Raw genomic sequence first — 26,020 nt, forward strand, 5'->3', positions numbered from 1 at the left:
TGTATGGCTCAGACGCCTTATGGCTGATTTGGGTGTTGGACAGGACATTACCAACACTATCTACACTGACAGTCAGAGCGCATTGGCAGTTGCGAGGAACCCAGTTTTTCATGCTCGCACAAAGCACATTGAGGTGCATTACCACTATGTCAGGGAGAGGCTCTCAGCAGGAGAGATCAGCTTGGCTTATGTGCCAACACAGAACAACCTTGCAGATCTTTTCACAAAGGCATTGTCTCGTGAGAAGCTTGAAGCTTTCCACAAAGCTTTGGGATTACTCCCCTTTGTGGACTCATCCAGTCCTCAGGGCATGGCACTTCTCTTTACTCATGTGCCAGCTCTCGTTCACCGCATCACTCCAGGGGGGATTTGTTACCATATACATGTGGTAGTGATGTGTGTGAACACACTAGGACCGCCGGGGCATTTTTTCCCTCTTTAGGAGGTTTTTTCCCCCGTGCATTGTATATATGCCCATCACTCTAGGGCTATCTATCTTTCCATTGCACACTAAGTAACACACTCTCTATTGTGTGCCTTGAGCTTCCTTCGACTTCTCCAAGCTGTGTGCGTTTCTCTGCAACCCTAATTCCAACATTCAAGTCTTGCAGTTATGGCCTCTTCTTGTGAGAAAGATGTGTACAACATAAGGAATTTGGATGGCATTAACATTTCCATATGGAAAGAGCAAATTCATGATGCCGTAATCCAAAAACATTATTTGGAATCACTCTTTAATCTAATTTTGATATTGGTATCTTGCACAGTTGTCTAATAGTGTGCTTAAATTGTGAAAATTATCTCATAAGCTTAAGTTATTTTTATAAATTCTTCTTTTGATTTATTATCAAATAAGAAAATTAAAATTGTAAGAAGTATTTGCGTTAAGAGTATGATTATGGCTTTCTTTCATCTTCTTGGCACCATGTTTGAACTATTATCTCATAAGTTTTCAAATTTTTGTGATTACTTTACATTTCAGTTTACTATCAAAGTTTAAAAACCCTAATGAATATTTCAACTAAAACTCTAATTATGATATTTTTATTACAGTAATCATGTGTTTCAACTCTATGAATCATCTCATAATTTTCCAAGTTCATTTAGTATATTCTCCATTTAATTTAAGGCTTAATTTTTAAAAAAATCTCCAATAAATGTTTAAATTATAAATACAATTACTATATAATTATCATGGCTTGCTAACAATGTTAAAAATAAAAAAATTATCACATATTTTTCAAAGTTGATTTTGCGTATTTTTTCCTTTTAATCTAAATCTAAAATCACCTTTTTTCTATTCTAAAACTAGTAATATTATCAAAAAAATCAATTGAAAATTAAAGTTCTTAAACATAATTAAAGCTTTGAAAATTAAATTTTCTATTAACTTAGTAATCCTTTAATTTTAATTAAATATATGAAAGTTTTAGCTTAATGTAATCTAATCAAAGAACTAATATTTTAGCATTTCAAATATATGAATGAAGTTAATTTATAATAAACAATATCTTAATACTTCTTAATTTATTATATAAATGTATAAAAATAATCTTAGATAATTGTCATTCACTAATCTAAGCAATATAAGGTTAATCACCTTGATTACCTCACTAAAGTTTGTACTCTCATATAAGTGAATTTGAGTAGACTCTCTAAAGCTAAAGAAAATTTCAACATAGTCTTTGAGTTTCCGTGAATTTGTGAGAATTGGCTACCTTTTATTGACTTCTACCAACAAGCTTAAGTAGGCCCCTAACTCCAATCTTATCTATAAAGGTGACCCAATTTTTTTTCCTCATTTCTGTGTAAAAGCTTGTGTGCAATATGATATTCCCAAATCCAACTCTTTATCATGCCTAATGTAGACTCAAGGTTGTAACCATGGTAGTTTCAATAGATATAATTCAGGCTCATCACGTGACAATAGCCATCACGAGGCATAATTTCTTGCAAGACCAATTCCTCATGCAAATCACTTCTATCTCTTACAAAGGTAAAAGAGCGTATCAACCATGACCAGATGCAAGTAGCCTTTTGTAAAATTATATGACTAATAGAGGTATGGACTTTTTGTTTTTGCAAATTTCACAATATGTGAGAGGTTATATTAATATGAGAAAAACCATTACATAAGCACCATGCTCAATCCGAGCCATGGCCACATATATTCCACTAAGACTGAAAGTTAACCCTCAATATGTCGTGGACCTTACGAGAATGTCCGGGAGTTAGAGGACTCACAGGGAAGGTATGCAAAATGATCCAAAGGTGAGTATGGAAACCTTTTTTTAGCAGTACTCACAAAAGTTAACTTTCTCTTCCATTGGAAGGTCATTATTCATTCCACCAATTGAAATTGTTTCTAACTTATGGTCAAATTGATATGGTAACTCCTTCATGAATATAGAGGGAAGGATGATTTTTTTACTTTCAGACCCCAAAGCTTCTCAAGAGCATGGTTAATCATGGGCACCAACGACTTTTTAAAGAGAATTGGAAGAACAAGTGCTAGACTCTCTCTAGACTCTTATGCTAGTTTTTGTAGGGCCATATTTATCTTTACTTGGTTAGCCTTAGAAAATTCCATGAAATGAACCCACGTTGCACATAATTGCTACGTTTGTGGAAGGCACACTACTTCTTGGATATTGATTACGCTTGTCTCTAGCACGCTACCTATCAAGCTTTGCAAACAGTACATCAACTGATGGGCAAATCATGGCTTTGCCAAGGAATCTCTTGACTGTTGTAATTAAATGCAAAGGGAAAGGCTTATGCCAAATACATTCACCTATGATAGCATGTTGAAGACTTGTGGCCTTACTCAAGACCTTCACATGGCTGAGAAGAAGAAGAAGAAGAGTATTTTTATGTCGTATGAAACTATCCCAAGAGACCTCAACCGACAAGGAGAGTTGAGCTTACAATATTGCTAGGCAAAAGCCATTTAAAGAACATGTTGTGCTTGGAAATGCTTTGTCAATAGGTTTGCCAATTGTGGCATCCTTATGAAAGCACATAAATTTCTTGATAGGTTTGTCAATGCTTTGTCAATAGGTTTGCCAATTGTGGCATCCTTATGAAAGCACATAAATTTCTTGATGAGTTTTTGTCCAAAATGTATTCTCTTGAGAAGAAGCTTTGGGCTATTTCAACGTGATGGTAGATGCAAAGGGATGGTCTTTCTCCAGATGCACTCACCTATGCTCACACCTTGAAGGCATGAAGTGGCCTTACACAAGCCCTGCACACGGGTGACACAATTCATGATGAGATTGCTAGAAAGGCGTTGCTAGATAAACAAGGTTATGCTTAGCAATGCTTTGCTCTTTATGTATGCAAAATGTGGAGCCCTTATGAAAGCACATAAAGTTCTCGCGGAGCTGTATGTCTAGAATTTCATGTCTTTGCAACATACTAACTGCACAATATGCCCAACATGGTTGTGGCAAGAATGTTGCAGGCTCTTTTAACTAGACGTGAAGGGATGGCCGTTCTCTAAATACAATCACCTATGCTTACACCTTAAAGGCTTGTGGCTTTATGCAACACCTTCATTTGGGTAACACAATTTAGAATGCGATCTCAGGCTATTGAAAAATTGTGTTATTCTTGGCAATGCTTTGGTTCCTATGCATGTCAAATGTGGAGCCCTTGCAAAAGCACATAAAGTTTTTGATAAGTCTTTAAGCTCAATATTTTGTCTCTTGGAACACCTTGATCCAAGGATTTGTCCACATTGGGAAACGAAGTTCTGGGCTATTCAAAACAAATTGCGGCCTTACCCAAGACCTTCACACAGATAAGAAAATTCATAATGACACTACTAGGAGAATGATAAGCAGGGGCTATTGAAGAAACATGTTGTGCCTGGCAATGCCTTGGTCAATATGTATGCTAACGGTGGTGCCCTTACGGAAGTATGCTATGATGGAGAAATATGTTGTGCTTGGAAATGCTTCAGTTTATATCTATGCAAAATGTGGAGCCCTTACAAAAGCACATAAAGTTCTTAATGAGGATTTTATTTAAAAAAACATTGTCTCTTTGCAACATGTTAATTGCACGATATGTTCAACATGGCTATGACAAGGAAGCTTTGGGATATTTTAACCACTTACAAAGGGATGTTCTTTCTCCAAATGTAATCACCTATGCTTCCACCTTGAAGGCATGTGGCCTTATGGAAGACCTTCACACGGGTGACAAAGTTCATGATGATAGCAGGGGCTCTTGGAGCAACCTGATATATATGCTTGGCATGCTTGAGTCGATATGTATGTTGAATGTGGAGCCCTTACAAAGCACATAAAGTTCTTGATGAGTTTTTTGTTTCAAATGTCGTCTCTTCGAATACGTTAGCTAAAGGATATACCCATCATGGCTGTGGTAAGGAAGCTCTAGCCTATTTCAGTCGAATGCATAAGGAAGGCCCTTTGCCAAATGCAATTACCTATGCTTGTAGCCTAAAGACCTATGACCTTACGTAAGACCTTCATATGGGTGAGAGAATTCATGATGACATTGCTAGGCAAGGACTTGTGGAGAAGCATGTTGTGCTTGTCAATGCTTTAGTCAATACATATATGCCAAATGTGGTGCCATCACAAAAGCTTCATGACCTTTTTGGTTGCCACCTAACTCGATGTCTATAGAGCAATCCCATTTACAAAAAAAATACAATTGTATATGAGATGTGAAAGTTATCATTCATGTGAAAGTTTTAATTATTAGATATAGCTATTTTGACATATTGAATTGTAGTGAAATGCGCATTGATAACAAAGTGATTAAAGTCCGAGGCCAACACCAGGTTACCAAAGAGAAATTCAAGTTCTTTATTGTGCTCTTGAATACCATGACTATGTAGTAAGAAATGGACTACAAGACAAGGTATGACTTTCGTTTTTTATAAATTTTGGAGAGACATTGTGCCCACCCTCCATCATAATTTTGTATGGCACTCTCACACAGATTGTACACTATCTTATTATGTAGAAAATAGTGCAAAAGATTTAATCAATGATTTTGTTTTTTTTTCGTACTTTCTCAAAGGCAAGATTTTGGTTGTACAAACTTGTTCAAGTGAAGAAGTCAATTATAAGGTTAATGCTCTATCTTGAAATACATAGTGCATGTGTGCTTTACAATTAAATGAATAAATGAGGTTTTCATTTCATCCATTTGTTTGGATGTTTTTTTAAAAGCTTTTTTCTTAGTAAATTTGTTTAAATCATTTACTTCGTGCCAAGTCACTTATTAGCCACTATGACAAGGCCCACCCAAGCAAGACTAATTCTTGATCCAAAATAGCAAAAGCTTAAAGTTCATTATAAACAATTTATGCAAACCTGACATGGTGACTAAGTAACAAATTTGAGCAAGCAAATAAAATTATTAACAAAATCAGAATTAAGAGGCATAACTAATTAATTAAAAACCTAATAAACAACTTAACAAAGAAAATCAAAGAGATGAAAATATCAAATATGTATTATAGCAAACTAAGTATACTTAACACACAAAATTAAGAGAATTAAACAATATATGATAAATCTTTGCATGTGTATATGAATGTGTGTGATTTGCGTCTATGTTCATGTATTATAATGAGAAGATCTATGCATGTGCATGTTTGTTGTGGCTATGTATCTTTGTGTGTGCGCACACACACAAGAGTGCATCCATGCATGTCATTAGGAAAATTTTGGACTCTCACATGGGTCTTATAACGACTTTGACTTCCTCCCTCTTGTCCAAAATGGGTGCACGGTAAATTTTTTACAAATGAAAGCAAAACTTGTCGGACCTTTTGGATTTAAAATGTACTCATCGTGATCTAACCATTGATATATAGCATGCCATCAGATTCTATTTTCTGATGTGACAACTTGGTCTTCTAAATAGAATCTCTATCCACATTTTCGTTTCAATGGAGAGGACATAACTTTTACAAATCAACTCCACGTTATGTACTTCACCGGGTTGCCCACTTTGAACAAGAGATCAAGCAAAGTCAAATTTCCTTATAAAGCCCCTTTGAGAGTCCAAATTTTTCCTAATGGTATTTCAAAAGGGAAAGAAGAAAGGGAAGGGAGGGGGAGGAACACGGTTACCTTCTTTCCAAGATGCTCTCTCTCTCTCTCTCTCTCTCTCTCTCTCTCTCTCTCTCTCTCTCTCTCTCTCTCTGTGTGTGTGTGTGTGTGTGTGTGTGTGTGCGCGCGCGCACGCTCGTGAGGGTCTCAAAATCTTTTTTGGCCAAATGACGTTGATATTTTTTGTTAGTATAAGTATCGATATCATAGTCGATATAATACCCATGCGCCTTATACCAATGGCAAGATGTTTTCAAAATTTGATGATTCATCATTGTTTGTAATCTTTTAAATGTGTAGTAGTGATATGCATGACTCTTTGTTTGAATTTTGTTTTTTTTTTCCCAACTATCGGACGTTCTTAATCATGCTCTTTCTCTTGCTAAGACTGACAGTGTAAATGTGATATCTTCATTTTGTAGATCTGAGTTGAATTTTGTTGAAACTTAAAATTTATTGAGGCTTGAGCTGCTCTGAAATTACCTTAATATCCATGCAAATGAAAAAGATAAAGCCAGCACACAATCAAGAAGATCTACAAAGATAAGAAGAGGTAAGTGCTTAAGTTAAAGAAACTCTTAATTTAGAAAGAGCCAAATCTACACAGTATTACTTTCTACTTTGCTTTCTGATTCTACCAATTGGTTGAATTGAAGCTACCAAAAACTCAATGTAGCTATTAATAAGGTAATTCTAGCTCAAACTAAACATCACCAAGTACATTAGGTGTCGACGAGGCATCTAGCATGTCTTTTGTGAGGAATGAGATGATTTCATCATTGAAACCTAGTGCAACTTGAGGCACATGTCCTGCTCCATTGAAGACCTTGAGCTGAGCATTTCCATCCATGTATTCCTCCAATGTATGAGCAAGCTTGATATCAAAAATTTGATCCTTATCCCCCCATAAGATCAGTGTTTTTTGAGAGACTTTTGGTAGTGTAGTTGGTACTTCATCTTGTCCAAGCTCAATTGAATTGATTAGATCCAACTGATGATCTCGATTAGGGTTCTGCACAACAAATTAAGAAACACAACATGATGATCTATGTAACATTTGATGCTATCTTCAAAAGGTTACTTAGTTTATAATAAATTTATAGTACACGGGGCATGGTAAAGTGGTGATTAGAGCAATGGATTCTCTATAAAAAGGCTTCTAGTCTTGATCACAACTTAACGAACCTTAATGGAGAAAAATTGGACTAAACCATTTTAAACATCTTATGGTTAATAGATTGATTAGGACTATCTATGTATGTTGGGTGTAATAAGAAGCTACTATAATGTTTATAAGCATCCACAATGAGGCCCACAAATGCTTCTCATCGATACATTGAACTCCTTTAAAGCTTTCTTTATCTTCACATGAGGTGATTAGTTAAATTGTGGAACTCCTTTAAAGTTCCATGTAGCTAGTATGGTCAGTGGATCTCTCTCTCTCTCTCTCTCTCTCTCTCTCTCTCTCACACACACACACACACACACACACAAAAGTGTGGTAGATTGGTTATGCCATTTCCCTCTTGAAAAACAGGCCTTGAGTTCAACTCTCCTCGTCGGATAAATCTTTAAGGTCTCTTGGGAATCGGGATAGTTTCCTACGACGTTAAAATACTCTTCTTCTTCTTCTTCTTCTCTCTCTCTCTCTCTCTCTCTCTCTCTCTCTCTCTCACACACACACACACACACACAAGAAGATTAGCTCAGCCAACATGTAACTATGCTCACTCCTTGCTCACTAAAGTTCAAGTCCCCCCCTTAACTAGTTCCAATTGTTTTAGTCCGTATATGAGACGTCGAAGCGAGGCATTGAACCCATGACTTCATGTGTTCTCTAAATGATTCTCTCTCTCTCTCTCTCTCTCTCTCTCTCTCTCTCTCTCTCCGTGACTTGCCTTGAGAAGAGCCATGAGGACGAAGTCGGGGATGGTAGTGGGCTTGTTGAAGACGAGTTGGAGGGTCTGTTTAAAGGTGGAGAGGGAGGAGGGGACGAGGATGTCGTGAATGGAGGAGGCTCCCGTTTTCTGAAGGGCGGCGTCGTTACTGTGACTGTCCATCATCAGGCCGGAGGCGATGATGACCAGCTTGGAGACAAAGGAAGGGAAGAGGTGGGCGAGGCGATAAGCTACAAAGCCACCATAGCTATGGCCTGCAACGAAGGCGGTGGTCACACCCAGCTGCAGGAGGGCGGCGTGGATGCACTCCGCTTGGAAGAGCTCAGAGCACCTTGTCGGGCTACGCGTGATGGAGTCGCCGAAGAAGAGCAGGTCAGGGATGAAGAGGGCGAAGTGTTTGGCGAGTGCGCCGACGTGGCCCGCCCAGGCGTCTGTGCCGTTGCTTCCGAATCCATGGAGCAACAGAAGCGCTGGCTTCTCCTGCTGTTCCTTCTGCGTTTTCTTTTTCTCCTTCTTGCTGCTGCTGCTGGCTATGGCTTCCTCAAGCTCTTTCGGTACCCAGCAGAAGATGGTGGTGGCTCCTTCCTGCAGGTGAATGGCCCTCCTCCTTAGCCCGCTGCTCTTCAGTGCCGCCCGCTTTCTGGCTGCTCCCATCCGCACGACTATTCGCCCCGCGTACTCCATCGCTGCGCACACGCGCGTAGGAAGAGTTGTTAGTCGTCGCCTTCTGCTTTTTCTTTTTAAGGCTGGATATACTCTCTTTTTAAGGCTGGATACACACTGAATACGTGCCTGCCCGTCACTTTTGGGGCATGCATCACACACCCCGTCCGAGCTTGGTCGGGGTAGCGGCTGTCCAAGTTCTTAGCCTCCGCCCTTTTTGCCCAGCATATCAGCCAATGCCCCCTGGCCTCCACGTATGCGCACCCAACCTTGGACACGACGAGTAAACAACCTAAGGGCGCGTCCGCACGGCGGGGGTAAACCCCCAGCCAGTCGTCATCATTTTGTCTTCATGCGGAACTGCAGCCAGCATAATTTTGCGAAGTTTCTTCAACGCAACGGGGTAGAAGAGCGATTTTTCAACTCTGCCGAAATCAGCAGAGTTGAGAACCTTGGGCGTAGTTTGCTGACGAAAGCAGGCTGGGGTTCTACCCCAGCTCATGCGGATCCGCTCTAACTACCACATAGAAATCCTTAGAGAGAGAGAGAGAGAGAGAGAGAGAGAGAGAGAGAGAGAGAGACAAGGTAGGAACAAAGATCTATGCGCCGACGAGCTACTCTAGCAAGACGTCTAAGAGAGAGAGAGAGAGAGAGAGAGAGAGAGAGAGAGAGAGAGAGAGAGAGAGACTCATGATCAGCACAAGAAGTTTTTTCGAAGTAGTCATGCTTGGTTGGCCTTGCGGAAAAGTTTATACCATTTTGAAAGTTGTGTAGTACAAGATTCAAGCATAAGCACTCACTTGATGAGTGAGGTGTTCGTCCAAGCATCTCTCTATATATAATGGAGCGATGCCATCATTTGAGAAATGAGGGAAGTGCCACTAGATGGCATCGCAATCTTTGCAATGAGACTAAATTTTAATTTGAAAGAAGACGTGCATGCAATTGCTAGCGCATTGCGAACGGTTATTGTGGAGACCAGGAGTGTAGACAAACAAAGCATCAAAGTCTGTGTAGGTTGTTGCCCCTACATGGTTAACGTTCTTTGACATATTGAGCACTTCTGGTGGGGTGGGCTATTCTGGAGTCGAGGAGCATAGACAAACAAAGCATCAAAGTCTATGTATGTTGTTTCCGCTACATGGTTAACCTTCTTTGACATGTTGAGCACTTGCTGTTGAAGGCTGAATAGGTGTCATAAAATCAAATATCTAACCAACCCAAATGATTTTCTCATATTAAATTGATCACTTAATGTGGGAGAATAAACGGGAACAAGTGTTAAGATATAGATATGTGCTTATAGATCTATCTCAACACGGGGCCTGTCATAATAATCAATATCTAATTCTCCTAAATGATTTTCTCATATTAAACTGATCATTTAATGTGGGGAAGTGCCAAGGGAGAAAAAGCTAGAATATTGGTTAAGTTAGCAGACCGGCCACAGTAGGGATCCAAAGGAGGGAAAATAGGGATCCAAAGGGGGGGCCATCTGCAAAAGAGCCATGTGAAACAACGGGCTAAAAAGACCCTAAGGTTCAGCCCATTAAGACTTCCAAAATGCTAAGGTTCCAAAATTCAAAGGTTGTGTCCAAAGGTCAACCTTAGGGAAATTGGATGCTTAGTGTGTGTGCCCAAAAAGTCTTTCTGCATCCCTACATGGGAGGGGGCGAGCCCCAAAGCTAGGGGATGAGAGAGAAAACCACATACACACACACAGGCTCCCTTTACACAAAGGGAATGAGGGACACATGTCAGCTCCCTAGGCCAGATGCCCACAAGGTGTGCCCAATTCCTATTGGAAGACCCTTGAAGTGGACCAATGAGAATTAAGCTAGAGTAAATCTAGTTTAATTAATTTAAAAACATTTAATAAAAGAAACCAATAAGAATTAAGTGTCCTAGAAGACTATTGGGCAGTCTCCCAAGGGGTCCAATGAGCATTCAGAAGCCCCATGGCTTGCCTGATTCCTATTGGCCAGGAGGCAAAGGGGTCCAATGAGAGTTTAGTTTAATTATTTAATTATCTAAAGCTCTCACAAAAGGGGAAAGGGGGACACATGTCAGAAGGCTATCACTTATGCTGCTTAATTCCTATTGGCTTGACCTGGGGAGGTCCAATGAGGAAAAAGCCAGCCTAACTTAGCAGCTAGGGCTCGCCCAAGAGAGAGGGGGGGCTGATTTTTGCTGGGCATTCACTCTCACACTCTCACACTTGACCATGTGTGAAGGAAAAACACTCTATCTCCTCCCAAGCTTTAATGGAGAGCTCATCACCTACTCCAAGCTTGTGAGATAGAAGCCTACATCAACACTCTCTTGGCATGTGGATGCAAATCCAACCAAGAGCCAAGCTTCAATGCATGCTCATCTTCTCTACCAAGCTAATTACTAAGCTAAGCTATGCTAATATGAGTGATTATGTGAGGAGATGTACTTCTTTCTCGTAAGATACTTCTTTTTCCTCTCAATCTACTCTCATACCCTGCTAGCTCTCACCATCTTCGAAGGTGTGTGAGGTCTTGGGTCTGAGAACGGGGATAATTCAAGTTGTGTTTGATTAAGTGTTTTGCTTGGTGTATGAAGCTTCCATCTTCATTGCACTAGCTAGTCTTGAAGGAACACAAAGAATTGTATTGTACAATGTCTCTCTTGATGGGAGAAACCATAATACAAAGCCTTTTGGAGGGGGGACCGGCTCCATGCAAATCCGGTCCTCAACTGTTGTCAATAGTTTAATTGCTCTCTCTTTTGAAAGTATTGTCGATGCTATCTAACTAGGTGTTATGCTTTTTGTTGCTCTCTCCACCCAAGCACTCTTGTAATTATCATTAGGAATCTATTCTAATGAAATGCCCACTATGTTCATGCTAATTTCCGCTACAAATAAGATTCTAGGCCATTAAATGTTACAGGGCCAATAGTAAAGGGGCCCAAATGGGAGATGGTCTATCAAGAGCAAGGCTAACCAATGGAGCATAAGACCTTAGGGTTAGCTTCATTGAAGACCTCCAATAATGTGTGTAAAAGTACTTTGACCTTAGCTAAGCTAGGGCTGAGCTTGAGGTGGGAACCCGGCCCAAGCTCGAGGTGCTTGTCGTGCTTGAGGTGCTTGTCCTGCTTGAGGTGCTTGTCATGCTTGAGGTGCTTGATTAAGATGCTTGAGGTGCTTGATTAAGATGCTTGAGGTGCTTGACTGGCTCCATGCTTGAGGTGCTTGACTTGGTGCATGATTAAGGTGCTTGAGGTGCCTTGAGAAGCTTGCCTGAGATGCTTGTGGGAACACCCCCTACTTCAAGTGCTTAGTCATGCTTGATGACTAAGGGGCTTGCTCATCCAAAGTCAAAAAGATCCCTACAAGGAGGGGGGCGAGCCTACAAGGGGGGGGGGGGGGGATGAGAGAGAACACACACACACACACACAAGGGAAGCCCCAGCTTGAAGAGGCAGCAAGGACACTTGTCAAGTTCCTCCTCATGTTGCCCTCATGGTGTGCCTGAAGCCTATTGGTTGGCCACCCAAGGGGTCCAATGATAATTTAGGATATTTAATTAATTGATTTTGCATTTATCAAGTCCTCTCTCTCAAAGGGGAAAGGGGGACACTTGTCCCAAGGCTACCCCTGTTGCTTGTAATGGCTCCTGCTTGTGATTGGCTAGGCCTGGAGGGGTCCAATGAGCTTCAAGCATGAGCTACAAGGGGGGGTCGACCCAAGAAATCTAGGGGGGTGCTTAGGGGGTATACTCACCCACACACACTCACAAACACTCTCAGTGTGTACTATGCAAAGTGCAAGAGCTCCCTCTCCTTCTCCAAGCAAGTAGAGGTTGAGAGCCTACACCAACACTCTTGGCTATGGAGTGCAAATCCATCCAAGAGCCATGCTTCAATGCTTGAGCTTGCCATCTATTTCTTCTTCATTACTATGCTATTATGTATGCTAGCACAAGAGTTATGATAAGTGAGGAACTAGCTCTTTCTCGTATGAAATGTTTCTTCTTCCTCTTCCCTACCCTCATTCCCTGCTAGCTCTCTCCACCTTCGAAGGTGTTTGAGGTCTTGGGACTGAGGCTTGGTATAGTTAAAGCTTTCTTCAAGTTTAGGTTATGCTCTGATGGTGATGCATGAAGCTTTCCATCTTCATTGCTTCACCTAGGTCACAAGGAACACAAAGAATGTATTGTAACAAGTCTCTCTTTATGGGAGAAATCATAATACAAATGCCTATTGGAGGGGGGACCGGCTCCACATAAATCCGGTCCTCAACTGTTGTCATGTTCTCTAAATTCTCTCTCTTGCAAAAGTATTGTCCATGCCAAGTTAACTAATTGCTATGATTATGTTGCTATCTTCAATTATGTCTACCCGCTATGCTCACAAAATCATTTCTTGAAAGTACTCTCATTAAATTCCGCTACTCTCAAATTGAAAAGGCAAATTCCATTACATTGGTATCAGAGCATTTGGTTTCTCTTTTCTTGCTTAAGAAGAGAGGTCCTTAAGTAGCCTATAAATGGTTGATGTTGTTAATTATAATAGAGTAAGTGGAACTGGGATCTAATATCGGTTTTGTTAAGCCCACTATGTGGGGGATGGTGCACACCTCAGGAGCTTTGGACTTAATAATGGAGTCTTTTTAGACTTGCCTACGGCTTTACCATTAAAAGATAGACTTTGCCGAGCAAAGACAGCAATTCTGTGCGGGAGTACCTGAAGAGATGGCCGAATACATCAACTCTCAATGGCCTGGTACTATTACCGAAGTAATCCATCACACCATGGTTGCTTCACGCATCAATTTCCATCAAGGGGCTAGACGTAATGTCAAGCCCATGGAAAACAAAGATAAAAATGATGCAAAGGGGAAATCCAATGCTCAAAATAATTCCCAAGGCACTTCCAACAACAACAATAACAACAACAACAATCGGTCCAAGGAGAAGGGAGTTTACAAAGGTAAAAACAAACTCTCTCCTGAAGAGCTTGAAGCTTTTCGCAAGGACCATAAGTGTTTCAAGTGTGGGGAGCAAGGACATGGCTATCGTTCTTTCCCCAAGAAGAATACTCGCAATGAGACTCCTAGGGCTTCCACCATCGAAGCTCCAAAAGAGGATGCTCATTGCAAAGGATCATCACTCTCCTATGCTTGGGGAAAGGTAAGAGAGCATGATGCCTTCATCTTGTTTGACCCTGGCTCTACTCTCAACTTCATATCAATAGAGTTGGCCACCAAGTTGGGCATTCAAGCTTTTGAGATGGGAGATATAGTAACAGCTGATGCAGCTTTCAAGGGACAACAAGCCTCCGTTACTCCCTTGATTGGGAAGTTGAGGCTTCATGTCCAAAGCTATGTCGACAAAGAAGACTTCTTCATCTCTCCTCTCCAACATCAGGATGTTATCCTAGGGGCACCATGGTTTGATCGCATGGCTGCCAACATGAAGTTCCCTGAAAGGAGAATTTACTTCACCTACAGGGAAAGAACATGTATATAGATGCTAGTGAGCGTGGTCGCACTATTCCACTTGTAAATCCTCTTTCTTTTGATAAATCAATGAAGAGCTCAGTTTCTGTGTACATGATTTATGTCAAAGAGTCTCTAAAAGCTAATAATGTTTCATCAAATGAAAATGATAGGAATCAAGAAGAGTTAGACTTGTCTACTTTTCTAAAAGGATTCCAAGATGTGTTCATCGATGATATCCCTATGGACCTACCTCCAAAACGAGGGGATGATGACCATCGTATTGAGCTCCTTCCAGGAAGCTCACCGCCTAACAAACCTCCTTATCGAGTCTCACAAGCTCAACAAGAGGAGATTATGAGGCAAGTACAAGAATTGGTAGACAAAGGGATGGTGAGGCCTAGTTCCTCTCCCTTTTGTTCTCCAGTCCTTTTAGTGCAAAAGAAAGATGGTACATACCGTATGTGTGTGGACTATCGAGCACTAAACCATATCACTATCAAAAACAGATTTCCTGTGCCTCGGGTAGAAGATCTGTTTGATAAGCTACAAGGCTCTACCTACTTCAGTAGGATTGACCTTAAGAGTGGCTATCATCAAATAAGGATAGTGGATGAAGATATCCTAAAGACCGCGTTTCGCACAACATTTGGTCTTTATGAATATCTAGTCCTGCCTTTTGGCTTGACTAATGCACCAGCTACTTTCAATCGTCTCATGGAGAAAAATTTTAGACCATATCGTAAATTCACTGGAGTGTTCTTTGATGATATCCTCATCTACTCCAAATCTTTGGAGGAACATAAGCAACATCTCCAAGTGATTTTTCAAGCCTTGAGGGAAAACAAACTTCTTCAAGACCAGGAGTGTAGACAAACAAAGCATCAAAGTCTGTGTAGGTTGTTGCCCCTACATGGTTAACGTTCTTTGACATATTGAGCACTTCTGGTGGGGTGGGCTATTCTGGAGTCGAGGAGCATAGACAAACAAAGCATCAAAGTCTATGTAGGTTGTTTCCGCTACATGGTTAACCTTCTTTGACATGTTGAGCACTTGCTGTTGAAGGCTGAATAGGTGTTATAAAATCTAATATCTAACCAACCCAAATGATTTTCTCATATTAAATTGATCACTTAATGTGGGAGAATAAACGGGAACAAGTGTTAAGATATACATATGTGCTTATAGATCTATCTCAACACGGGGCCAATAGTAAAGGGGCCCAAATGGGAGATGGTCTATCAAGAGCAAGGCTAACCAATGGAGCATAAGACCTTAGGGTTAGCTTCATTGAAGACCTCCAATAATGTGTGTAAAAGTACTTTGACCTTAGGTAAGTTACGGTTGAGCTTGAGGTAGGAACCCGGCCCAAGCTCGAGGTGCTTGTCGTGCTTGAGGTGCTTGTCCTGCTTGAGGTGCTTGATTAAGATGCTTGAGGTGCTTGACTGGCTCCATGCTTGAGGTGCTTGACTTGGTGCATGATTAAGGTGCTTGAGGTGCCTTGAGAAGCTTGCCTGAGATGCTTGTGGGAACACCCCCTACTTCAAGTGCTTAGTCATGCTTGATGACTAAGGGGCTTGCTCATCCAAAGTCAAAAAGATCCCTACAAGGAGGGGGGCGAGCCTACAAGGGGGGGGGGAAGAGAGAGAACACACACACACACACACAAGGGAAGCCCCAGCTTGAAGAGGCAGCAAGGACACTTGTCAAGTTCCTCCTCATGTTGCCCTCATGGTGTGCCTGAAGCCTATTGGTTGGCCACCCAAGGGGTCCAATGATAATTTAGGATATTTAATTAATTGATTTTGCATTTATCAAGTCCTCTCTCTCAAAGGGGAAAGGGGGACACTTGTCCCAAGGCTACCCCTGTTGCTTGTAATGGCTCCTGCTTGTGATTGGCTAGGCCTGGAGGGGTCCAATGAGCTTCAAGCATGAGCTACAAGGGGGGGTCGACCCAAGAAATCTAGGGGGGTGCTTAGGGGGTATACTCACCCACACACACTCACAAACACTCTCAGTGTGTACTATGCAAAGTGCAAGAGCTCCCTCTCCTTCTCCAAGCAAGTAGAGGTTGAGAGCCTACACCAACACTCTTGGCTATGGAGTGCAAATCCATCCAAGATCCATGCTTCAATGCTTGAGCTTGCCATCTATTTCTTCTTCATTACTATGCTATTATGTATGCTAGCACAAGAGTTATGATAAGTGAGGAACTAGCTCTTTCTCGTATGAAATGTTTCTTCTTCCTCTTCCCTACCCTCATTCCCTGCTAGCTCTCTCCACCTTCGAAGGTGTTTGAGGTCTTGGGACTGAGGCTTGGTATAGTTAAAGCTTTCTTCAAGTTTAGGTTATGCTCTGATGGTGATGCATGAAGCTTTCCATCTTCATTGCTTCACCTAGGTCACAAGGAACACAAAGAATGTATTGTAACAAGTCTCTCTTTATGGGAGAAATCATAATACAAATGCCTATTGGAGGTGTTGTCATGTTCTCTAAATTCTCTCTCTTGCAAAAGTATTGTCCATGCCAAGTTAACTAATTGCTATGATTATGTTGCTATCTTCAATTATGTCTACCCGCTATGCTCACAAAATCATTTCTTGAAAGTACTCTCATTAAATTCCGCTACTCTCAAATTGAATAGGCAAATTCCATTACGAGAGGTGCTCCAAGAAATACCTTTTCTTGCAAACTAAAAACTGTAGCTTTGCTTCTTTGCTGCTAATTACTAGGAAAACCTAGTGCATAAAGTCTTCAATAGCAAAGGTGTCTCTATTTTTAATCTAAGGTGATTCAAAATTTTCAATGTTGTGAATTCTTTGTATGTTTGATATGTCTCTACATCTTCTCTTGTAACCTTTTCCATGCTTTGTCCTTTATTTTTACTGTTTGAATGCATTTTCATCAACACCTATGGTAGCATCCAAGCATTGTTCTTTCGTCTCATGGCGTTAAAACTTTTTTATGGGCTTCGTGACTCTAATGGGGTCTCTTGGAATGCATTCATTGAAGAATTTGTCTAGCAACTAAATGTAAGATACAAATTGAGGCTCCTCTTCTTACATCTTCTAAACATGGCACATATACCTTTACGGTATCTTTAAGACATGTCAAATAAAACCTCAAGACTAGAAACCACTGGGCTATTTTCAAAAGATTAAAATCGAGGATTACTTTTAAAATGCAATCGTTTACGCTTGCATCTTAAATGTATGACGGTAATAAAGTGAGGTCTAACTCCAGATCGTTAGTTCAGGAATCATTTGGATGCTTGTATAAAATATTGAGCAAGGGTTTGTCTTTGGAAGTAGCCTCTTCAACATTTCTTCGTGTTATCCATCGAATGTAATGCTTATGTATAGAGTTTCAACTCTTCTCAATAGATAAAAGAAGAGGGAAATCTCTATCACATCATAGGGTTTTGTTGTGCGTCGTGTGTGAGCCACAGAGGCTGCAAACACACAACCTACATGCAGGTAAACTCACAAATGCAGTCGGGTGTGTCACCCACCTCTGTGTAGTTTTCGATGAAGGAAACCCGTGCTGTAGTGAAGAGAGAGCTCATCGTCTCGTTTCTCAATCACCACATTGTTGTCGTATCGTCGCTTGTCCTCGCTGGCACACACACTCTCTCTCTCACTCACACTCACACACAGACAAGAGATAATGCAGGAAAGGAGGAGAGCAAGGGCAAAACCATACATTCGAGAATGACCAAAAACTAGGTTATAGACCACTTATGTGGGTCACTAGGGAATTTGGGAGGTCGTTTGGAGGGCCTTCTAAGAAAATAAAGTTGTCTACCTTCTCTCTCTAGAAAATTGGTGTGGTAAAAGAAAAGGTGTTCTCATCAATCATTCAAAAAGTGTACTTCGAAGTGGATTCTTTTGACAGAGTCACTACAAGTGGTTGTGTGCTCTTGTGACGCTGTTAGCGACGGAAATACATTGGGTTTTTATAACCCCCGGCGTCGCTAAAACCGTCGCTACGAGCGTCGCTACGAGAGCGTCGCTATAAGCGTCGCTATATAGAGACGCTCATAGCGACGGTCATAGCGACGGTTATAGCGACGTTTACACTGAAAACTATAGCGACGCTCATAGCGACGCTACAGAGCCATAAATAGCGACGGTTATAGCAACGCCCGAGAGAATTTTTTTTTGGTGGCAGGGCATTGAATGCCCTGCCACCCATCAACCATATTGTACTTGATTCACTTTTTAAAAAAAGTGCAAGGGTAGATAATAGACCCAAAATAGTCACCCACAAGACGCATTGTTTGCAAAATTGACAATTGTACAGATCATAGGCAAAATGAATTGATTGGCAAATGTAATAATGACAATTGTACAACATCATAGGCATAAAGAATTGATTGGCAAAAGGAACTGCGGTGACAAATGTAATAATATACATGGTTCAAAAAGACGTATAAAATCCGTCTCATGATACATAAGCTATGAGAAACCCTAAACTAATGCTATCTAGCTACGGCTAAACTGACGTCGTCTAGTCAGACGTCTCATCGCGTCCAAGCGGCGTATCTGTCGGATTCTGCAAAAAAAGACAATAAGACAGCTTTCAGTAAGTATAAACATATAACGACATTTATAAAACAATACAAAAAATAAAAAAGAGTAAACCCTAATACTAACCATGCCGCCGCCACTACAAGAGGCTATTCATATTAGCGACGCTCACACAGCGACGCTCAAAAAAAAAATTCCCGGCGTCGCTACGAGCGTCGCTATAAGCGTCGCTATGAGCGTCGCAAATTTACAAAGAAATTTGCGACGCTCATAGCGACGCCGGCTGGGGTAAAAAAATAACCGAGCGCGCCCAAAAACTCAGATCTCAGATCTGAGTTTTTCGGCGCCCTCAAGCAAAGAGCAGGTAACGCTCTCCCTCACTCTCTCTCTCTCTCTCTCTCTCTTTCTTCTCCACACACACACACACACACACGAGGAGAGGAAGGAGAGCCAGGTATGCTCCTTCCCTCTCCTCATTCTCATGTTCCCTTCCCCTCTTTCTCTCTCCCTCTCTCTCTCTCTCACACACACACATACACACACACACATAGTGTTTTTGAGAGAGAGAGAGAGAGAGAGAGTACAAACAAAAACAAAAACGCACACACACATACATAAACAAAGAATGCACACACACATTGAAAGAGAAAAAGAGAGAGAGAGCATGCATAAACAAAAAACGCACGCATTGAGAGAGGAAAAGAGAGAGAGAACATGCATAAACAAAAAACGCACACATTGAGAGAGGAAAAGAGAGAGAAAACATGCTTACGATCCAAAAAAACGCACACATTGAGAGAGAAAGAGAGAGAAACTAATTTAACGTCATAGGAAACTAATTAAAATTAAAAGACCTAAAGATCTAGCCGACGAGGAGTTGAACTCAAGACCTATTATTCAAAAGGGAAATGGCATAATCAATCTATCATACTTGGCATGGGTGATAGAAAGGTTATACCATTTATCTCTTTTTATTGGCACACACATCCACACACGCACACACACACAAGAAGGAGTTATAACGTCGTAGAAAACTATCTTAAAAGACATTAAAGATTAGGTTATATGTAGACTTACATTAAATTAGATTTAGGTTTATTTTTAACTAGATTTACGTTTATTTAAGCTAGATTTAGATTTACGTTATATTAGATTAGATTTAGGTCTCCATAGACTGCGATGCCTGCATGAAGCGGGTGAAGAAAGCCCTCAATGGAATATAGGGTATTGCTGCCTTCACTCATGGTGGGCTCCGTCGATCCAAAAGTACTGGTGAAATGTCTTCATAAGATAGGGAAGAAGGTGGATCTTCAGGGCGGCAAGAGTCACTACATCCCCGACACAATGACCATCTAGACAACCTCTAGTCATTAGACTTACGTTAAATTACATTTAGCTTTATTTTTAGTTAGATTTAGATTTACGCTTATTTACGTTAGATCGAGTCCACGCAAGAATTACTTACGGTTTAGGGTTTAGAGTTAGACGAACAGTGAAAAGATCCACTGTGAAAAGATGTTAAGATGCTGTGAAGTGCTACAGCTAGAGAAGAGGCAAAGGGGTTTTGTCCACTACATGCAGTATCATGTAGACGTGGGTGTGTAGATTCTTGTACCCACAAATATAGGTATTGACCAATAAAGACGAGATTATAACCCGGTGGTTCTGATCTCCGTGCACCTCTAGACCGAGGTGTGCGAGGATTGGACATGACTAGAGAATGTGAGGTAAAAAGAGAGAGAGAGAGAGAGAGAGAGAGAGAGAGAGAGAGATAAGACGAAGAATGCCAATAGAATATTAAATTTTTTGTCTAGGTTATAAGTTTTTTATCCTCATTATGAGTAGCGACGAGGATGTGGGACCGTCCAACCGAAACACCTATCTCTCAACGAGGGTCTTATGTCCTTGTAATCAATGAAAGCATGTTGTGCGATGGACAAGACGTGTTTCTTTGCAGCACGTTCGCAAATTTGGCGAGTTCGATCCATCTATTATAGATCGAGTTGTTGCCAATTATAACTCGTCGGACTCTGACGCTGGCCAACAAGCAGCAATCTTGCAACCCAATAGACGTGTTCGCAGGCGCTTTGGTCAAGCAGCATATGTGAGGCCACAAGATGTAGCCTCTGACAGCTCGGGGGATGATCATGCTTGAGCCCGAGATTGATGAAATGATCGAGACGATCATGGATTCAGAAAGGCTTATCTATGATGATATGAAAAGTGAAGCCGATACGCCATTGTATAATGGAGCACGTATGTCTAGATTGAAAGCACTCCTGGTTCTTCTCAACATGCAGACAAAGTTTGGATGGAGTGACACTAGCGTCACAGCGCTTTTCAGGTGATCTATTACAATTAGTTTACTTTAATACAACTCTAAATGTATAATGATCTGATAGATTTTTACACGACTGTATCATATTTTTATGTTGTGTAGATTGCTGAAAGAGCACATACTACCAGCTGACAATGTGATGCCAGATTCCCGAGATGAAGCAAGAAAGATTTTGCGAAACTTGGGGATGGATTACAATTCTATCCACGCTTGTCCTAATGACTGCATTCTTTTCAGAGGGGAATACATAGACATGGAGAAGTGTCCAAAATGTGATTCCGAAAGATATCGAGTAGATCTCCACGGGACAAAAATTCCACAAAAGGTTTTGCGACATTTCCCTCTGCTTCCTCGCATCAAGCATTTCTTCGAATGTAAGTCCATGGCCGCCCTAGCATCATGGCATGAGGAGAATAAATCTTCGGATGGTGTGCTACGAATTCCTGCAGATTGCGTAGCGTGGAAACATATAGATGGAACATGGTCGGATTTTGCCAGGGAAGGTCGAAATTTGCGCTTAGGCCTGGCTATGGATGGCGTAAATCCATTTGGTCAAAGATCAACATCTTACAGTGTATGGCCCGTTGTCATCGTCAACTACAACATTCCCCCGTGGTTGACTACAAAGAAGGGGCACCTATGGCTAAGCTTGATTGTGCCAGGGCGATATAAAGTGGAGAATATGGATGTGTATCTTCGTCCACTATTGGAAGAGCTACAACAATTGTGGATTGGCATAGAGGTGGTGGATATGAGCCGACACAAAGGACGGTGGAATGCTTTGATCAGAGGAATTCTAATGTGGACCATGCATGACTATCCCAGGCTAACAGAATGCTCAGGTGATCTATTGACACTCCTCACTCAGACACTGTAAATCTTGTTTTTTCCCATAGTTGATCTATTATCATGTGTATACATGCAGGGCTTCAAACAAGCGGATACAGAGCATGTGTCACATGTGGACGTAGACTGAATGCACGTAGGGCACCCTCACTGAAGAAGCAAATCTACGAAGGTCATCAAGCGTATCTTCTAGAGAATCATGTGTTACGCGACGGCTTTTTGGGAAGAGATCCACCAAGGATGTCTGCACAAGCATGGTTAGAGCAGAAGGAGATGTGCGATGACGGATTGCCTCCAGGGATGAAGAGACTATCTCTATGGTACGAGTTACCATACTGGCCCCGACTCATGATCAACCACTTGCTCGATCCAATGCACATATTCAAGAATGTGGGTAATCTACTATGGGACCATCTGACCGGCAAGAAAGATACTTTGGGAGCCAGAGTTGACCTTAGAAATGTGGATCGTATGGAGCAATATTGGCCGCAAACAGCGTCTGATGGATCGATAAAACTCCCTAAAGCACCATGGATTTTCACAGGAGCCCAAGAACGCAAAGTAAAAGAGACCATTCGATCTTTGCGGACCCCCACTGGCGTAATGCACTCGCTCTGAGCGTGTTTTACTAAAGAAGGAAAGCTTACCGGTTTGAAGTCACACGATTGGCATAAAATGTGTCAGGTACGTTCATAGTGGACTTTAATATCATTGCATAAAATGTGGACTTTAATATCATTGTTGCACATACTTTACAGTTTATTTTACCGGTTGCCATTGAGGGATGTTTGTCTCTCGACATCCGTAACACAATCTACAAACTTGCAAAGCTGGTGCAATGGATCTCACAAAAGGAGATCAACGTAGACTCCATACCATTCGCCAAACTAAATGCTGCGGAGCTTGTGTGCATGTTTGAGAAACATTTTCCTACTACAATGCTAACCATTCAGGTGCATCTTCTTGTTCACATAGTTGATGAGGTGGAAATAGCTGGCACAGTTCATTCCAGATGGATGTTCTTCTTAGAGCGTTTCATGAAAATGCTTAAGGGATATGTGCGTCAAAAGGCACGTCCGGAGGGTAGCATGGCAGAAGGTTGGTTGGTATCAGAGTCCCTAGTGTACATTGGAGAGTGGCTAGACGGATTTGATAAATCCCGGGACACGCTATGGCGAACCATAGATGATGAGCGCATATCTGGGATTGTCATGTGCAATCTCAGTGTTGAGAAGAAGATGACGGAAGATCTAGAGGCTAAAATCAACCGATTTTGCATGCTTCACAATCCAGTGATGCAAAAGTGGATTTCACAATATGAGGATGCAAAGCAAGAGCGACAAAGGGCACGAATCGAGTGGAGACGGGGAAGACGACCACCGATGCACTATCCAGCGGTTCTGGAGAGCCTACCAACCTTCATGAGCTTAAGATGGTTGCACAACCAATTGAAAAGCGCACAACAATGCGGTGACGAAGTGACTGAAGAAGAGTGGGAGTACTCTCGGGGTTGCGCGACCAAGGTAAGTTTGCAATGTACGACTAGCAAGTGACTTTATTTATAAACGTTTGAACGGCCACTCATAATCTTTGTTCGTTGTAGTATAAGTCATACACATCAGCATGGTGTAAAGGTCGACATTTTAGGGTGGAACGAATCGACAAAAAGCGTTTTACTCAAGATTGTGGAATCATGGCAAAATTTGAACAGTCTAGTCGACGACGTTCCTCTGATGCAGATCCTGTGGTGGCGGAACTCACTTACTTCGGCACGCTGCAAGAGATTTTGAGGATCGATTACAGAGGATTTTTTGTCGACTTGTTCGACGTGCAATGGTTCAAGATAATCATGGAGGGTCGCAACGCTACTGTGCGTAGAGGAGAGTCTGGTTTTCTTGAGGTGGATTCTACTAAGAAATGGACTGACCTAAGAGACACTTTCGTACTACCCGAGCATTGTGAACAAGTAAGTATGTAAATAGTTAACATCCCCCTTTTACAAGTTATGTGCTTGAAAGCTCTCATGTAAGTTATGTGGCTCTGGCAGGTAATATTTCATCCTACAAAGTCTACATCAAACTGGTGGTACGTCATAGAGGTAGCCCCTCGTAGTGCAAGGACGTATGAAGGCTACCATGTGCCAATCACAACGACATCAATGGAGGAGATCAGAGAAGATGCTCAATCAGAAGCCGCTGCGGTGGTGCCAGACGAGCATCAAGATGCTACTACTCTATATGGGGTGCATGCAGAGGAGCTACAAAATGAAACAGAGGATATGTGTTTAAACGGAGAGCTCTATATAGATATAGGAAGTTATGCTGAGTTATGCGAGGATGAGAGAGAGATCTCTTAAAGCCACAAATATTGTATTTGAACAATTTTGCTCCGTGTTGTAAAAGCTCTGGCTCTCTAAGTACCTTCCATGGTGTATAACGCTCTTTTCTACTCGCGCTCACATCTTTTGATTGAAAATTCTGAGTTTTCGACTTGCCTCTTCTATCACTCAATTCATTGCGTCATTGTATTTATATGCGTCATTACGTCATTGTATTTAATGGTCTTTGCGTCATTGTCTACTCTATTCATTCAATATTAAGTTTAAATATTCGTGTGTTTAATGCAGGTATGGATGATGAGGAGTTTCTTTCTTCTTTGTCACCGCAGCAGAGACAGTGGTACGTGGAGCGTCATCGCTCTGGCGCATCATCGCGCGTTCCTACTCCATCCGCATCTCCCTCTCTTTCGGATCATTCGGCGCGCTCCGAAGCTTCGGCGTCGACGACACGAGCTTCACACTCGTCTAGACACCGGCGCTCTAGTGGTGGCGGTGGCGGTTGTTGTGGGGATTCTGCCACCGATGCCTCCACACCGCCTCGTGCTCGACGAGGCTCTTTACCCTCCCCTTCTTTGCCCGTCCCCACACCAGCCACAGCATCGCCATCTACGCCAGGTTTTGCACGGCTGACTGTTCCTAGAAGCTACACACCTCTACCTACTCCGCCAGGAGCCACCCCACTCGACACTCCTCGCTTCGGGGCCCAGACGCCGGTGGAGACACCTGACGTCCGTACCCCCATCGACATGCCGCTAGAGACCCCTGCCGGGACACCCAGGTTCACGCGTCACCGGCCAGAGGGCTTGCCTTACTCCGTTGACATCAGTGGCGGCATCATCATGGATGATGACGGCAAGAAGGTGATCTCGCGCATGCGTGGTCTTTGCTCTCAGCTGTTTAGACACTACATACTAAACAAATGGAGTGAAGTACCAAGTGATTTAAAAAACAGAGTCATCAGCATACTTCATGATGAGTTTCCCATTCCAACACGGGATCAGCGCTTCAATGAAGACCTGATGAAGATTCGAATGCGTGAATACTGCAAACACAAGCGTTCCGAAGTGCAAAAAGCAATCAAGAATGGGTGGAACAGGCCAGATTGGCTGGCCAAAGAAGATTGGAAGAATGCGAAGAAAGCAGCGCGCGAGAATCCCGACAAGTGGAAGCAACAAAAGGATGCAGCCAGAGCACGAGTAGAGGCAGGGAGCTCGCACCACTTGGGGAGCGGTGGATGGGCATCATTTGAGGCCGATTTTGTAAGTGTTTTCACATTGCTCTTTATGTTCGATAGTTTAGGGTTTATGAGTTTTTTAGTTCTAACATAATGAAATCTTTGTATGTTTTGACAGTGGTCGATGACAGGACGTGATCCCACACCGTACGAGCGCGAGTACGCAGGCAAGAAGGGCTTAAACGCCCTGATGGACATTCTCAGTTCTCGCGGCGGCATGGTTAGTATTAGGGTTTACTCTTTTTTATTTTTTGTATTGTTTTATAAATGTCGTTATATGTTTATACTTACTGAAAGCTGTCTTATTGTCTTTTTTTGCAGAATCCAACAGATACGCCGCTTGGACGCAATGAGATGTCTGACTAGACGACGTCAGTTTAGCCATAGCTAGATAGCATTAGTTTAGGGTTTCTCATAGCTTATGTATCATGAGACGGATTTTATACGTCTTTTTGAACCATGTATATTATTACATTTGTCACCGCAGTTCCTTTTGCCAATCAATTCTTTATGTCTATGATGTTGTACAATTGTCATTATTACATTTTGCCTATGATGTGTACAATTGTCAATTTTGCAAACAATGCGTCTTGTGGGTGACTATTTTGG

The 26,020-nt window shown here is 41.8% G+C and overlaps 1 protein-coding gene across 1 annotated transcript; it reads right to left on the bottom strand.

Moving 5' to 3' along the window:
* Positions 1–6,654: 6,654 nt before the first annotated feature.
* Positions 6,655–8,724, bottom strand: LOC147437527 (uncharacterized). The gene is made up of 2 exons (XM_086485960.1): positions 7,997–8,724; positions 6,655–7,110 (listed from the first exon to the last, which is right to left on the bottom strand). Exons 1-2 carry the CDS (start codon positions 8,678–8,680, stop codon positions 6,802–6,804), a joined length of 993 nt encoding a protein of 330 aa, XP_086342086.1. The 5' UTR covers positions 8,681–8,724; the 3' UTR covers positions 6,655–6,801.
* Positions 8,725–26,020: the final 17,296 nt, after the last annotated feature.

Source organism: Adiantum capillus-veneris, chromosome 17, assembly GCF_014529385.1.
Source record: "Adiantum capillus-veneris isolate H3 chromosome 17, ASM1452938v2, whole genome shotgun sequence".
In the NCBI taxonomy this organism is placed as follows: domain Eukaryota; kingdom Viridiplantae; phylum Streptophyta; class Polypodiopsida; order Polypodiales; family Pteridaceae; genus Adiantum; species Adiantum capillus-veneris.